Source organism: Diceros bicornis, chromosome 4 (genome assembly GCF_020826845.1).
Source record: "Diceros bicornis minor isolate mBicDic1 chromosome 4, mDicBic1.mat.cur, whole genome shotgun sequence".
In the NCBI taxonomy this organism is placed as follows: Eukaryota; Metazoa; Chordata; class Mammalia; order Perissodactyla; family Rhinocerotidae; genus Diceros; species Diceros bicornis.
In genome coordinates this window covers 85504459-85518186 of record NC_080743.1, presented here as the reverse complement: position 1 = coordinate 85518186, position 13728 = coordinate 85504459, and the positions used below count along the sequence as shown (strand labels likewise).

Below are 13728 nucleotides of genomic sequence, written 5' to 3'. Positions count from 1 at the left end.
TGCCCTCACAACACCCCGCTTTCTGGGCCATCTGGAGACAGAGTGTTTGCCAACTATAAATGTCCCAAATGTGCCTTTTCTTCATTGAGGTTTCAAGAAAAGTCTGGTGAGTGACTGGATCTATGAAACCTTTCTCTTTCACCTTTTTCTATCTAAAAAAGAGGAGTCCTTCACTTTGATAATTATTTTACACTGAAGGACCAGACACTGCTTTTCCCAGTTTCCTCGCAGCCTGTTGCCATCAGTTCTGCCTCCCGGCCTCCTGGGTGGGAAAGCAGAGATGGTTCCAGCCTTGGCATTTCTGGGTATCTGCACAGCAGGCACATTCCCTCACTTTGGGGCACCCCCCAGAGTCAGCTCCTTTGGAGGGGAGTCATGTGGCCGCTATGCCAGATTGAGTTCATGAGCCTTGTGGGATCCTGCACAGTGATGGTGATGCTGTCTGGCCCTAGGTTTCATGTCTTCAGTGTTTAGTGAAGGGCTTTGGGCAGGCAGGTGGGTGGAGACAGCATCTCAGGAGGGAGCACAGGGGAGGATTGGAAAGGTGTGTGTGGTCCTGCACTCCAATCCAAGCCCCTCGCCCTCTGCACTTCCATTGCTCTACAACGTGTTACTTGTAACGCTTGACGAGCTCAGGTCAAGTCGCCAGGTGTGCCCTCCTGGGTTGGGTTCTAAATAGTGAACTCACAGCTTATAATGGCTTGTCAATACCAACATTTTAAAAGAAAAATAACTAGCATTTCTGCTCCCACCTCCTCCCGTACTTGGGCCTATGCATCAGTCAGAGTCATGCAGGCTCTCTGGCAGCAGGTGCCAAAGCTTCCCATTGCTGTTTGCCATCGTAGCGGGGCACGAGGTAAGGTCAGGACTCCCTGGCACGCAGGGGATCTGGATCACAGCCGCACTTGGCCTTTCATTATTCAGTCTTTAGCCAGAAAGGAAAAACATGAGTCAATCTGCCTCTTGATGCCAGAAGGAACCGGAATTCCCACATTAGCTTTTATTACATTCTTTTCGTTGAAGTATGTCACTTTCCTGACACTTGACACTCTGCCCTAGTCTCTGAGATGAATAAGGTCTTTTGAATGCGTTCAGAACCAGCCACAGTGGCAGAGCGGTTCTGAATGCATTCAATGAAATATACAGGCACAGACAATTTTAGACTTGGAAGGGCCCTAAGGAGCCACAGAATATGGTACTCTGGTTCTGGAATGGTACTTGGGGCTTTGTGTTTGTGAAGGTGTGAATGTGCACACATGAGAAAGGAGTAACTATTTGGAATTGAAAAGCTAGCCTGTGCTTATACTCAGCAGAGCATACTAACAATAGAATTGACATTTTGCCCTGCACCTGGCTGACCCTTCCCCCTGTTCTTCACTGCCTGCCTGTGTCCCAGGCAGTTCCCCTCAAATTTCAAGCTTTGCCTTTGGGGCTTCTTTATTGACAGTCCCCGTTCTTCTAGAACCGAAAGGGGAGTCTCCCAAAGGAAGCTGTGACTACACATTAATCTTGTAGGGGGAAAGAAAAAGAGTGGACAATATCCTACTTCATGCAAAGAAAACCCATTTACCACTGAGCCAGACAGGTCATCTAGTTCCACTGCTCTATGGAAGAGAATGAAGGATTAAAATTAAATTTAGCCGTCAGGTAGCCCATTAACTGTGGATTTAGGATGCCGGCTGAACTGGAATTGGAAATTTCCAGCAGAGAGCAGATAGAAGGATATTGTTCCTTGAGACTCCAGCTTTAGGAGTCACCTTGAGAGTGACTTTACCTGACTTGGTGCCCAGGCAGGGACACTAATTATGATCAATAGCCATCGACTCGTGGGGTGCCCACTGCTTTATTATATCCTAGCTGCCTTGAAAATGGGCTTTGAGAGGGAATAAGGAGGGTCAGAGTGAGAGCCACATAGAGGGAGTGTCTGGGAGAAAGAGAGAAGTTCCCAGTCTACCTGCTCTTGGCATTAAGCCCCAGCATGTATGTTTTTTGATGGACACTGGAAAATGTGTTGTCTGTTGCATGTGCCATTGGTGCTGCTGGGGAACCCTCTGTAGAATGTGCACTTGGAGACCTTTATCATATGGAGACAATGGGTATGAGTGCCCAGGTATTTCTCTTTATTAACAAGTACAAATTTGGGAGGAGGTTGGTTGTAAATGGGATCTCAGCCTGTGGCCACAGAACCAGGCAAAAGGAAATGGTCCAGTCAGAGAACATGGCCCCATCCACAGGGTGCCCAACGATTTAGCTAACCAGACTCAGATGCAAAAAGCACCCTGCACAGGAGATGAGTCTTCACAGCCGTGGAAAGAGCCCAGTCCTGCAGGATTAGTAGAAACCCATCACAGTGCCCTCCAGGTTTAAAATTAGGCTTTAGAGTAATTCAGGTCAGAAGATTTCATGATGGGACTTGGGAAGTATCAGCTCAGATCATGTGACTTGCCAGCCATCTGCTTAATCCATACTCACAGAGGCACAGCCTAGCATTATGAATTAGTCTCCAGCTGGGGGAGTGTATTGGCTGGACTTCAGCAGGCGCCGAGGCCTTCTTAGAAAGATCAGCAGATGAGGGGTCTTTGGGTATGTTTAGAATATGAGGACTAAGAAGCAAGACAAATCAGGTCACTGTTCACCAGATTGAATAACAACACTGCTAGGAGACACTTAGATGCTTTGCTGTCGCCTGCTGCTTCTCAGTACTTGGACAAAAATACCTTCCAATTAGAGTATAGTGCTGTGTTTTGCAAAGGAGAAAGTTTGCAAAGGCAATGATGAGTGTGTCCAGGGAGCGGGTTGAGGTCCATGTGCAAGAAGGAAAGGATTCTGAACTAACCACTTAGCAGAGAGCTAGTGCTTTGGTCACAGGCAAAGAAAGACGGCAGAGTCGCAAAGGATTTAGGGCTCATAGGTGACCCCAAGAGATGCTGAGGTATGGGTCAGGAGGAAAATAATCCCCAAATGGCAGCAGCTAAGCAGTGACGAGGTCAAAGTGCTGAATTTAGGTTCTTCACACAAACAGATGAACTAGCCTTACCTCCAGGTCCTAGAGAGTTCTCTCTCCAGAGACAAGCATTGCCAAGGCAAAGGGGGAAACTTCCTTCTCATTTCCATTGGTCTTTAGAATTTTTAAAGTGCTTTCACGCTCTTTACTTAATTTATCACTCGACAGTCCTGTTCTATCGTTGAGAAATGGGTTGTCTGAAGTTTGACTAGTTTAACTCATTTGACTAGTAAGTAGCAAAGCTGGTTCTTAAACAACTGGTATTTTTGATTTCTAGTTCAGGGCTTTCTCTATTACATTAAGCTTTCTTCTACCTTTGATGTTCTAGTTAGTTCCAAGCCGTTAACCCATGTAAACTCAAAGTGGTAGCTTGGTATGGATCTCTCCTCAGCCTACAGATCCTTCTGTCTCTGCCTAGGGATAGACAGGCCCTGGGGGCCAGATGGAGAAGGCATTCCTACCTTGTCCATCTTGCTGTTCCATCTGTACCCTTTTCCTCCCATGAACCGTCGCAGACCCTAGACTGATTAAGAATACTGGGAAAGATCCCTCAATGCTTGAGTTCAGGAGCTGCTGGCTTCTTTCGCTGTTTCCTTCTTTGGTTAAAACCCTCCAGTGGTTCCCATGTGAAAAAGCACTGTAACATCATAAATAAGAGCATAGGTTTCAGAGTTAGGTAAGCTTAGGTCTGAATCCCAGCACTATTAATTATTAGCTGCCTTAACTCTCTGAGACTCGACTTGCTCATCTATAAGTGGCAATTAAACATAAATATATTTTGGTCTTGTGAGAATTAAAGGAGGTAAAAGATATTCAGTGTCCAATATAGTGCCAAACACTTAGTAAATACATAATAAATGGTCGTTTTTATTGCCTACCAAATAATAGTCCAGACGCTTTAGCAAGGCTCAAGGCTCCTCACAGTATGACCTTACCTCCCCCCTTACGCTCCAGCAAGCCTGTCCATTGCCCTCGCAAGAGATTCCTTCCCATCCCCGTGCTGTTCCCTCCCGGGCTCATGAGGGAGGGCAGAAGGACATTCCACTTATAGGAGGAAGGACTCTTCAGAACCTGATGTCTCTGCCCTGTCCCCCCATGGGAGGAGAGTCACTTCCTAGCAGAGATCAGTTTGAGAGCATGTGCTTTGAGAAAAGGGGGATCCGGAAGCTGAAGTGCAAGGTTGCAGTGAATGATGAGTGATTGCATGTGAAAGATCTAGAGGGAGACTTGACAATCGAGCTGGAAAATTCTCATCTTTTACTGATGAGACATAAGAGAAACGTGGCATTTTTTTTTCTGGAGAGCAGTCAGGAACTTACCAAATACATAGGAAATAGATGGGAAAATGGATGGCCCAATTGAGTCCCAATTAAAGTGGGGCCAGTATGTACTAGCATGTGAAATTATCCTCAGATTTCAACATTAGAGTCAATTTTAAAACCTGGTAAAATTTCACTAATTATCTCGGCAGTGTAAAAGAAAAATCTGTTTATATATTTAGTAGCAGAGACTAGCAAAGTGTTATCAAACGATTATATTTAAATGATTTGTAAAAAGCACATGAATTATTTCTAAAACAATGTGCCTCAATTAAAGTGCTTGAAGAATTCATCCTCTTAGTTTGATAAAACATCTCCCTTGCGATCTTGTTGACTTTGATAATGGCTTAAATAACTCTTGTGTGATGGATTTGGGAAAGACAGTTTGGCCTAGCCCGTGTGTAAATTATGACATATTTCAATTAATAGGGGCTAAATTGTTGAGGCTTTTCCTGCCTCTGTGGCTTTGTTATCCAGTATTCTTTTCATTTCCAATGGCAATTTTCAAATTAGTGCTGAACATATGTTAACAAAACTGAGAATGCAAGCGTGCTTTTCTGCAACCACTCAAAATCATAGCTTTTCAGTGGCTCTTCTGCAGTAAGAGACCTGTTTGAAAGATGTGCAGAGCAATGACTAATCTTTATTTTACTTTTGGCCTGTGTCTGATTACTTTCCCTGGCTCAAATTTGTGGGAGTCCGAATGGGACAAATAGTACCCCCCTACAGTACGTTAGCAGCTACAATCGGCTGTTAAGATCAGAGTGTACCATCAAGGAACCCCGTTTTCCAAAACAAGGACATACACACACACACACACACACACACACACAATGGTCAGAGATCCCCTTTGTTCTATAGCATGATATTTTATGCTATGATTCAGGAGCAAAATTAATTGTAGACAGCCAATTCTGTCCTTTATCCAGGTGTGTGGGAGGGGCAAGAATTATCGAGCCTTCCTTCATAGGATGGGTGTCAATGAGTTTGAACCTCTGAGAACCCATCCAGATGCTACTGAACATAAAGGTCTCAGGGTTAAGGACCTAGGCTAAGCAAAATGTGAAAGCGTGGAGTGTGTGACCCTGGACCACCTGCTCATCCATTGGTCTTACTCTGTTCTCTCATTTTAAGGGTATGGAAGATTCTCCCTTAGCTTTTCCTCAAGATGAATGTAGCCTCAGGAAAAGAGGGTGGCCTATGTAGTTGTTTTGGTAAAATTTTCAATCCAATGATTCCATTTTTCCCATGGCATTTAGCTTACAATTATACTTTCATTTGTTTGCTTGTTGACTTGAGGCCTGTCTTCCCTGCTAGACTAGGTAAGTTTTAAGAAGTTAGGGACTTCATTTGTTTTGGTCACAACTGTGTGTCCACCACCTAGAAGAGTACCTGACATATATCAAGGACTCCATCAATGCTGTTATATGAATGCATAAAGGTATGTTTGGCTGATCTACCACGTGCCCAGGCTCATGCGTGAGAAGACGCCGTTATAACTCAGGGGAAGATATTATCTCTGCCCTCTGAACATTTGGATATTATCACAGAAGGGATTTAAAGTTTATAAGCCTTGGGTTTAATTCCCAAATCACCATTCATTTGGCATTTACAGTGAAAATTAATATAATTTTGAATATTGGATCATTTACTGAGTAAAATGATCATTAGTCTCTGCTTATGGCATATGGTGGTACAACATAGGTTTGTGGTACATGAAAAACATTTAAGAAAATAAAAGGAAAAAGACTACCTTTACAGCAACCAGCAACTAAGAACCAAAGCCTGAATTCTAGGCACTTCTTCATAGCAGTAGGCCGGTTCACCCGAGGCACTGTGGCTCACTCACTGAGTGATCAGATGCAGGCCTGGGCCCACAGTTTGCTTTGCAGCTAAATGGATTTCAAGGATCTTTTCCAGCTCTAGAATTTCGTGAGCTGTTTGTCAGAACCTGGAACCAAAACCTGCTGGTGCAGAGGCTTAGTGGCTCAGAGCAAGAGCTCCAAGCATCATACAGACTTGGGTTCAAGTCGCTGCTCACCTTGCTAATGCTGGGCACTCACTTAACCTCTCTGAATGTTATCTGCAAAGTGGGGATAGTAATACCTACATCCTAAAGTTATTAGGAGGTCCAAATCAAGAGGGGCACTAAAAATGCTTAGCACAGAGTCCAAGAATAAATATTCAAAAAGTTATCTCTCATTATTTCTATCTTAAATATTTTATGTTTATTCCCTTGCCCTTTTTCGTTGTCATTGTTAAGCCTCACCAATAGGGGTGGGATGATTTTTCTTCAAGCTGCACTATAAATAGCTCACGATGGACAGTTGGTCATTTAATTTATCAAAAGGCATCCCTTTGTGTGACATCAGGACCTTGATTGACAATGCATCCCTCATAATTCGAGGTGGTTTTATGGTGTTGATCATCTGTGCTTTTGAGAGATGTCAGAGTAGCCGTCTCAGAGTGATTGTGTGTCCCTCTTCAAATGAAATCCTTCATAAGCATAAATATGCCACTGTGACTTGGAGACGCCTTTCTGAGGGATAGTTTCTGGCCCAGAGCAGGCATAATTCCTCTAGCCTGGTTTCCTGTAAATTCACTGGAAACAGACAGAGTTTGTCTGAAGACTACTAAGGAAATGGAAAGAAAAGCCTACATTTAGAAAACTTCAATTAGACTAGGCTCCACGGAATAAAGTACAATATGGGGAACGTCATCAGGTTAGATGCAGCTTCGCGGCTGCCTGCAAAGGGCCTTTGCAGGTTGGAGAGGGGGGTGTGGAGCAAATGACATGCTGGCCCTGCATTTCACAAAGCGTGTGGATTCTGCAAGTGCCAAGGCTGTAAGTGGGATCCCTTGGGGCTGGGCTTCTCCAGTTTCCTGTCTTGTGAGGTTCTCTTTCCGCCCTGATGTTTTCTGACTTTTCTTTCTCTCCGCTCCCTCTCCTCTCCCGCCCCGCCCCCCCCACCACTGCTTTCTGCCTTGGATCCTTCATAGGAACGCTTTGGGGTAAATATTTTCTTCAGTTTTCTTTGAAGTAAAAACTAGAGGGTGGGCGTGGGTTGGAGGAGGGAGAAGTATGGTTGGGAGGGAAGGAGCTGGCTCATTGAGAACGGAGTGGTGAGTTGATATGAGTGGTGAGTTTTCACTGATATCCAAGTGAACAAAAACTAGGAGTCACCAAGCCTTCTTGGGAAATAATCATTCTTTCTGGTTTGGATATGTATTTGGCTTATATGCTGCCTTTTTAGATAGGTAGATCGATGAACCTAATATTGTAAAAGACTTTATAAAATCAACAAAGCCCATAGATGCAAAAGACCATATCAACGCAATACTTTTGGATTATCTATATTCAGATCTAGGGTTGAATAAAAGTGACTTGTAGGTCATGGCCTGTAACTATTAAAAGGGTCTTAAAATTCACATTCTAGGCAATGTCAGCATTCCTCAAATTATATTAAAGGTCTTCCTATCTTGCCTTGTGTGAAAGAATAGATGGACATTGCTCTCCGTGCCTAGGGGGTGCGTAGACAGGAAGGACAGGTAAAAAGCAGGTGGAAGCCCTCGTGATTCCCATCTGATGTTCTGGATCCTGTTTCCTCGGATTGTTGGTGTAGTGGTAATCTGGGCCAACATGAGGAAAGGACCAGAGTCTGCGCTCACTGTTTAGAGTCTCATTTCCTACCATCTGCGTGTTTTACGAATTGCAGTTGTTTGAATTGAATGCAGAGATCTCGGAATGAGCAGGGTGGAGAGAGAAACACAGGTTGATTTATTCATTTCATTCCTAACAATAAAGAGGGAAATGTATTGTATCTCTTGGGAGCAAACATTCCCAAGAGGCTGCACAGGGAGGGTCACTAGCTGTAGGGCCAGGATGAAGGTGGGCAGGGGCAGCGGTTGGGGTCTTCTCCAACTGCATGGCTCTCTGCAGCTTGCGTTGGTGCAGAGTGCCAGAAATTAGGAGGGACGGCGGAAAGAGCCAGCCACACAGAGATAATTGGTGTGTGAGCCAAGGTCCTGGCAAGAAGCCTGCATGACATGCTTTCTCTGGAACAGGCAGCCCAGCACAACAAGGATGTCATGTCCCCACCACCCTTCCTCACCCTGCTCTCCTCTGAACTAATGAACTGTGCAGAGGTGACAAACCTAGAGCTGAGGAAAGGGCAAGGTCAAGTCCACTGATGAGACTTGCTCTCAATTCAACGAATATCATCTGAGAGCCTGCTATTGGAGAAGCACTAGACTAGGCACAGTGAGAGTCCAAAGTGGGTGACCGGTCATGTTCCCTAGTTGATTTATCTTCCATTTTTAGTTTGCCAGTGTGGTAATGAGCAGCATTACTCTGGCATTGGCGGCGGGGGAGGTGTTTATTAATGTACGTGCATGGGTGCCTCTGTGTGTGTGCATGCGTGCCTGTGTTCCTCTGTGTGATATACATTGGTGTGTATGTACGTGCGTGAGTGGGTGTGCATATGAGTGTGTGCACACCAGGAGTGATTTGAAAATTTTCTCAGAGCATGTTTTATGGGGTCTCCCTGAAGGACTCTACTCTGACCCAATTTCTGGCCGCTTGCCTACCTCTGCCCCCCTTTACTCTGTTGTTGTTAACGCAGTAGTGCGAATCGCTTTTATTTCTCCCCTGTCCTGTGGTTCCCTGGGGGCCTCTCCCCTCCAGAACCAATAAGGGGCGGGACATCAAGACCATCAAGTCTCTGCGGGTGCTCCGAGTCCTGAGGCCACTGAAGACCATCAAGCGCTTGCCCAAGCTCAAGGTAATGTTTGCCAAATTTCTCCCCATCAAGTCTCCTTTTTCCTTCCATCCTCTCTCTGTGGCCTGCTTTTGGAGAATTATTTCTGGGAATATTCCTTTTGCTCACATGGGGACTGAAGTTTTTTTCATCTGCCTGAGCTAAGGGTCTTAGTTTCAGAGGAAAATAACCAACATCCCAAGAAATCTATAATGGGGCTTTTGCCTCTTGAGTCTAGACCCAGGTGGTATTTCATACACTCTGGTTGTGGCATGTCATCCAGGAAGAGCCCTGTGTGGCTCTGTCCTGGAGCCTCCTGTGTCATTTAGGTGGACCCAGAACACCAAAATGGAAGCATTTGGTGCTTCCACAGGCCATCAGTCTGTGTTGTGGTCTGCACACTAGGTCAGGCCAATAACCTGGGATGGTTTCTCTCCTCATAATTCTAGAGAAGGAAAGGATCTTCTAGCCCTGACCCTTCATATTTTTGAGGCACAGATAGGTCCATAACTTGCCCAAGAACACAGGATCATTTTTGGCAGAAGCAGAGAAGAAATGGGAGTGAGCTATCATGAAATAAGTTCTTCCTGTTGCTAGGACCTGCAGTTTCGTAGGTATATTATCGTGGTTTTCCTGCTCCCTGACCAGTGCCGGCCCTGCTCAACCCCCCTGGGCTCCTTCCCTGAGCCTTCCTGCCCTCAGATGTGCTTTACCATTCAAGTTTGCTAGCATGTGGACCCCGCCTCCCCCACACACTTACATTCCTGTGACAGGAGTTGAAGCCTCATGGGAGAAAAGTTCTTGCTCTCTGAATTCCTATGAATGAGAGCCAGTTACCAGCAAGGAGGGGACCAGGGCTCCTGGTTCACAGCCCTGAAGTCCTCCTGCTGCTGCCCAGGCTGCATGGCCAGCTGAGCGAGCCCCAACACCAGGCCTGAACTCAGCCTTCAGGGACTACACCAGATGCTTCCCAGGAAGTAGATTGAATTATCCACCTGTGCAGTCACATAGACCAGTGCAGTGCTCCTCAAAGAGTGGTCACAGGCCACCTGTATCAGGGTCACCTGATGCTTCTTAAAATGCAGATTCTGCAGTTGCTCCCACCCAGAGCAACAGAGCCAGACTCAGGGGCAGGGCTTGGAATGTGCCTTAAGAACCCCTGTCCACATTGAAAGGAGCCCATTTGAGTGCCAGGCTCAGCTCTGGGACTTAGGAGCTATGTGACCCAGGGCAAATTACTTATTCTTTGACTTGCTTTGAACTGGAAAATGGAGATACTTTGTAACTCAGACATTGTGATGTGGACAAAATGAGCTGATACAAGTGGTCCCTGTAAGAAAACCCAGCAATCCCTCTAGTGTGCCTGGGCCTGATCTTCCAAGCCAGCCACAGAGCACAAAGCTGGAGGAGGGATCCTACGACCTTGACTCCCCCCCATTTCCCAATTCCTTTCCCATTGGCTTCGCATAACATTGATATTCGCTACCAACCCCTCCATCATCGCCCCACCCTGGCCTCAGGACACTGCTTCCCTTTCAGCCCTCTGGCTCTGCAGAGGTGGCAAAACCAATTGTGTTTATCAAAGGCTTGGGACTGAAGGAAAGTCACTTCTGAAAAGCCCAAACTGGCTAAGATGTGGCTTCCTCTCAGAGCCCAGGGCCCTGGCCCATGTGCATGGGTTCCCCAGGAGAGGTACTCATGCTCCAAAGGAAGTGTCCTCCCTGCCTGCTCTCCTCCACTGCCCTGTCTTCCCTCCCAGAGGAGGCACCTCCCACAGTGTCAGGCAGTCTTTCACCCACTGTTCATTATCACCCTCCTGCCTGGTAATGGGCCCAGCACAGGGTCTGGCCTGGGTCAGTGCCCATAAATATTGATTCCTTTCTGCCCTACCCCCAACAAAATTTGGCTGAAAGGCCTGGGTCCTAACCAGGCTGCCGCCCAGGTTCCAGCGGTGTCATCTCCTCTGAGCTGTGTTGGAGTCCTGAGGAGAGTGCAGACAGCATGATGAGATTAGTTAACAGGCTGGAGAAGGCGACCACAATCTCAGTTAATTCCATTTAATTAGGATGTGCTGGCTCCTCTCTCTGCAGCTCCGTAACCTGAGGGAAATGTAGGTGGCTGTGATGATTCCACAAGGCTGCATGTCACTCACGTTCCCCGCAGTGCTGAACTAATTAAACCAGTGATCTTCACCAGTGCTGCGAACAAGGAACTGCACAAACGTGGTGCCACCATGGGGCTAGACTCACCAGTGAGCTAAACCTAAAAACCTAAAAAATAACCTAAAAATGGCTTGAAATGTGTCGAATTCCCATGCAACTCCTCACGGCTTAGGGCCTAGAATGGATTCTCCAGAGGGAGATCCATTGCCTTTAACTGAAATGCAAGTCCCTGATGCTGTCCAACCCATCCTCCCACCTCTACAAGAGGGCAGCTGCTGGTCCCTTCCCACGTCACCTCTTGAATCTGCAGCCCCAACGCAGCCAGCTTTAAGCTAGAGAACATTTACATGAAGTGTTGAATATAATTGGAACGATTGTATGAACTTATTACAAATTATCATTGAAATGGACAAAGGTGATAGTTTATTATTACTCTCTGGTCCACTTAGAAGGGTAAAGAGAAAACAATACATATTCAGTATATAAATCAAATCTAAGAATGTCACCAAATAGATGTAAGGTCAGGGCCAAGCTATTTCATGATTTCAGAGATCCCTTTCTGCAGTAAATTTCTGTGCTTCACACTAAGTGGAGCACGCCTGATAGGATTCCTCAAAGGGCTCCCTCCGTTGCCTGATGCCATCTGGTCTCTACTACTTTGGGTTTACTTTCAGGGCATGTGTTCCCTTCCCAGGTGGTTGGTCCTTGTAGTCATGACCAGCTTGGAAGCCAGCTCTGAACCCCATGAGTGTCACTTCTTAGTAGGGTGATATCTCCTGGGGCGCCTTCTCAGTGGGGCTGCCTGGTGGTGCTGTGGCCCCAACTCTGCTCCAGGCAAATGCACCGGCTGTTCCAGGGGCTCATACACCAGGGCTCTTTACTTCTCTCCACAGGCTGTCTTCGACTGTGTGGTGACCTCCTTGAAAAATGTCTTCAACATACTCATTGTCTACAAGCTCTTCATGTTCATCTTTGCTGTCATCGCAGTTCAGCTTTTCAAGGGCAAGTTCTTTTATTGCACGGACAGTTCCAAGGACACAGAGAAGGAGTGCATGTAAGTGCCACCAGCACGTACCGCTTGCTTTCCGCTAAGGTATGTTCCGATGGGGCCCACTCGACCCTCCATAGATAAGTCTGCTCTTTCTCTCTTACCTATCTCCATTCCTCTTTTAGGAAAAAGACAAAATAGGAAGTTGCTAAATTTTTATTGAGCACCTCTTTTGTGTCAGACATGGTATGTGGCATTTTACATCCAGTTTTTAATTTTAAATCTTTATAATGACCTTTTGAGATAGATTTTTTTTGCATATTATAGATATGGAAGCTAAGGCTTGGAAAGTTTAAGTAAATTGCTCAAGGTCACACAGCAATGAGTGAAAGGATTAGGATTTAATCTTCCATGTCTTTTGGGAACCAAATCTCATTTTTATTCCACGATAATTCACTGCCTTCAATAAAATTCCTTCTTCCTTGCATATGTATGCTGATCATTACTACGCTGCATTATTGAAATCCGTAGGATTTCCTCACTCTTCCATGAGCTATAGTGAAGAGGCCCTATTTCATTTCTATTCCGATTTTAGAGGCAACTACGTAGATCATGAGAAAAACAAGATGGAGGTGAAAGGCCGGGAATGGAAACGCCATGAATTCCACTATGACAACATTATCTGGGCCCTGCTAACCCTCTTCACTGTCTCCACGGGGGAAGGATGGCCTCAGTGAGTGATGAGTTTGAGTTGGAATGCTTGTCTGTGAGCTGGGAGAGGACCACGTGGTTGCCTTTAGAAACTGATTCAAGATGAATAAGGCTAACCCTTTGTTATTGTACCATGGAAAGTAAGTGGTGATGAGTGGGTGAGAGAGGCAGAAGAGAGGAAGAATGAAAAGCCTTAAGGCAAAACTTGAGAAGGAGATGACAGTGGGGGAAATATTTGAAACTCTTAATGTTTTAGCCAATTATTGAAGAATTGAGTGGAGCCATCTGACTGTAGAACAAATGAGTTTTGAACAGCTCTCCACCCCTAAGGAGAGTCCTGAGGGCCGTTTTAAACAGATTTATCCTCCAAATTGGCTCTGCACCTGAGGATTGAGGGTTAAGGATGAGCTGGCAGAACCCAGAGACACTTTCTGTTATCATACCTCTTTTAAAGAAGACAACAGAATGCAATTTCTTATGCTGCCCATAGCTGAAGGCTGATTTTTCAGAGACTTGGCAATTACTAAGACACCACTTTCTGGTGGCAGCGTACTCTAGTTGGCAGCAAAATGCCAAATGGAAATCCAAGAGTCTCTTAGTATTGAATGTGACAACCTAAGTTATAAAATAATGTCACTCTGGTGCTTAGAATTTGGGTGCATGATGGAACAGGGGCTAGGAAGAGCAGTGATTGGTATGTCACTGAATCTTCTACAGTCTTCAATTTTGGGGGTTATTATGGACCCCCAAAATTAATAGTGGATGTGCAAAGACAAGGAAGTCAGAT

At 45.6% G+C, this 13728-nt stretch overlaps 1 protein-coding gene across 7 annotated transcripts in view; it reads left to right on the top strand.

Moving 5' to 3' along the window:
• The window catches only part of CACNA1E (calcium voltage-gated channel subunit alpha1 E), a 391046-nt gene that overhangs the window by 328295 nt on the left and 49023 nt on the right, over positions 1 to 13728 (top strand). For all 7 annotated transcript variants that reach the window (XM_058539925.1, XM_058539921.1, XM_058539922.1 and 4 more), the window contains 3 exons: positions 9008 to 9104; positions 12136 to 12296; positions 12826 to 12963. In XM_058539925.1, coding sequence (XP_058395908.1) covers positions 9008 to 9104; positions 12136 to 12296; positions 12826 to 12963 — 396 coding nt within the window. The remainder of the gene's footprint in view (positions 1 to 9007; positions 9105 to 12135; positions 12297 to 12825; positions 12964 to 13728) is intronic.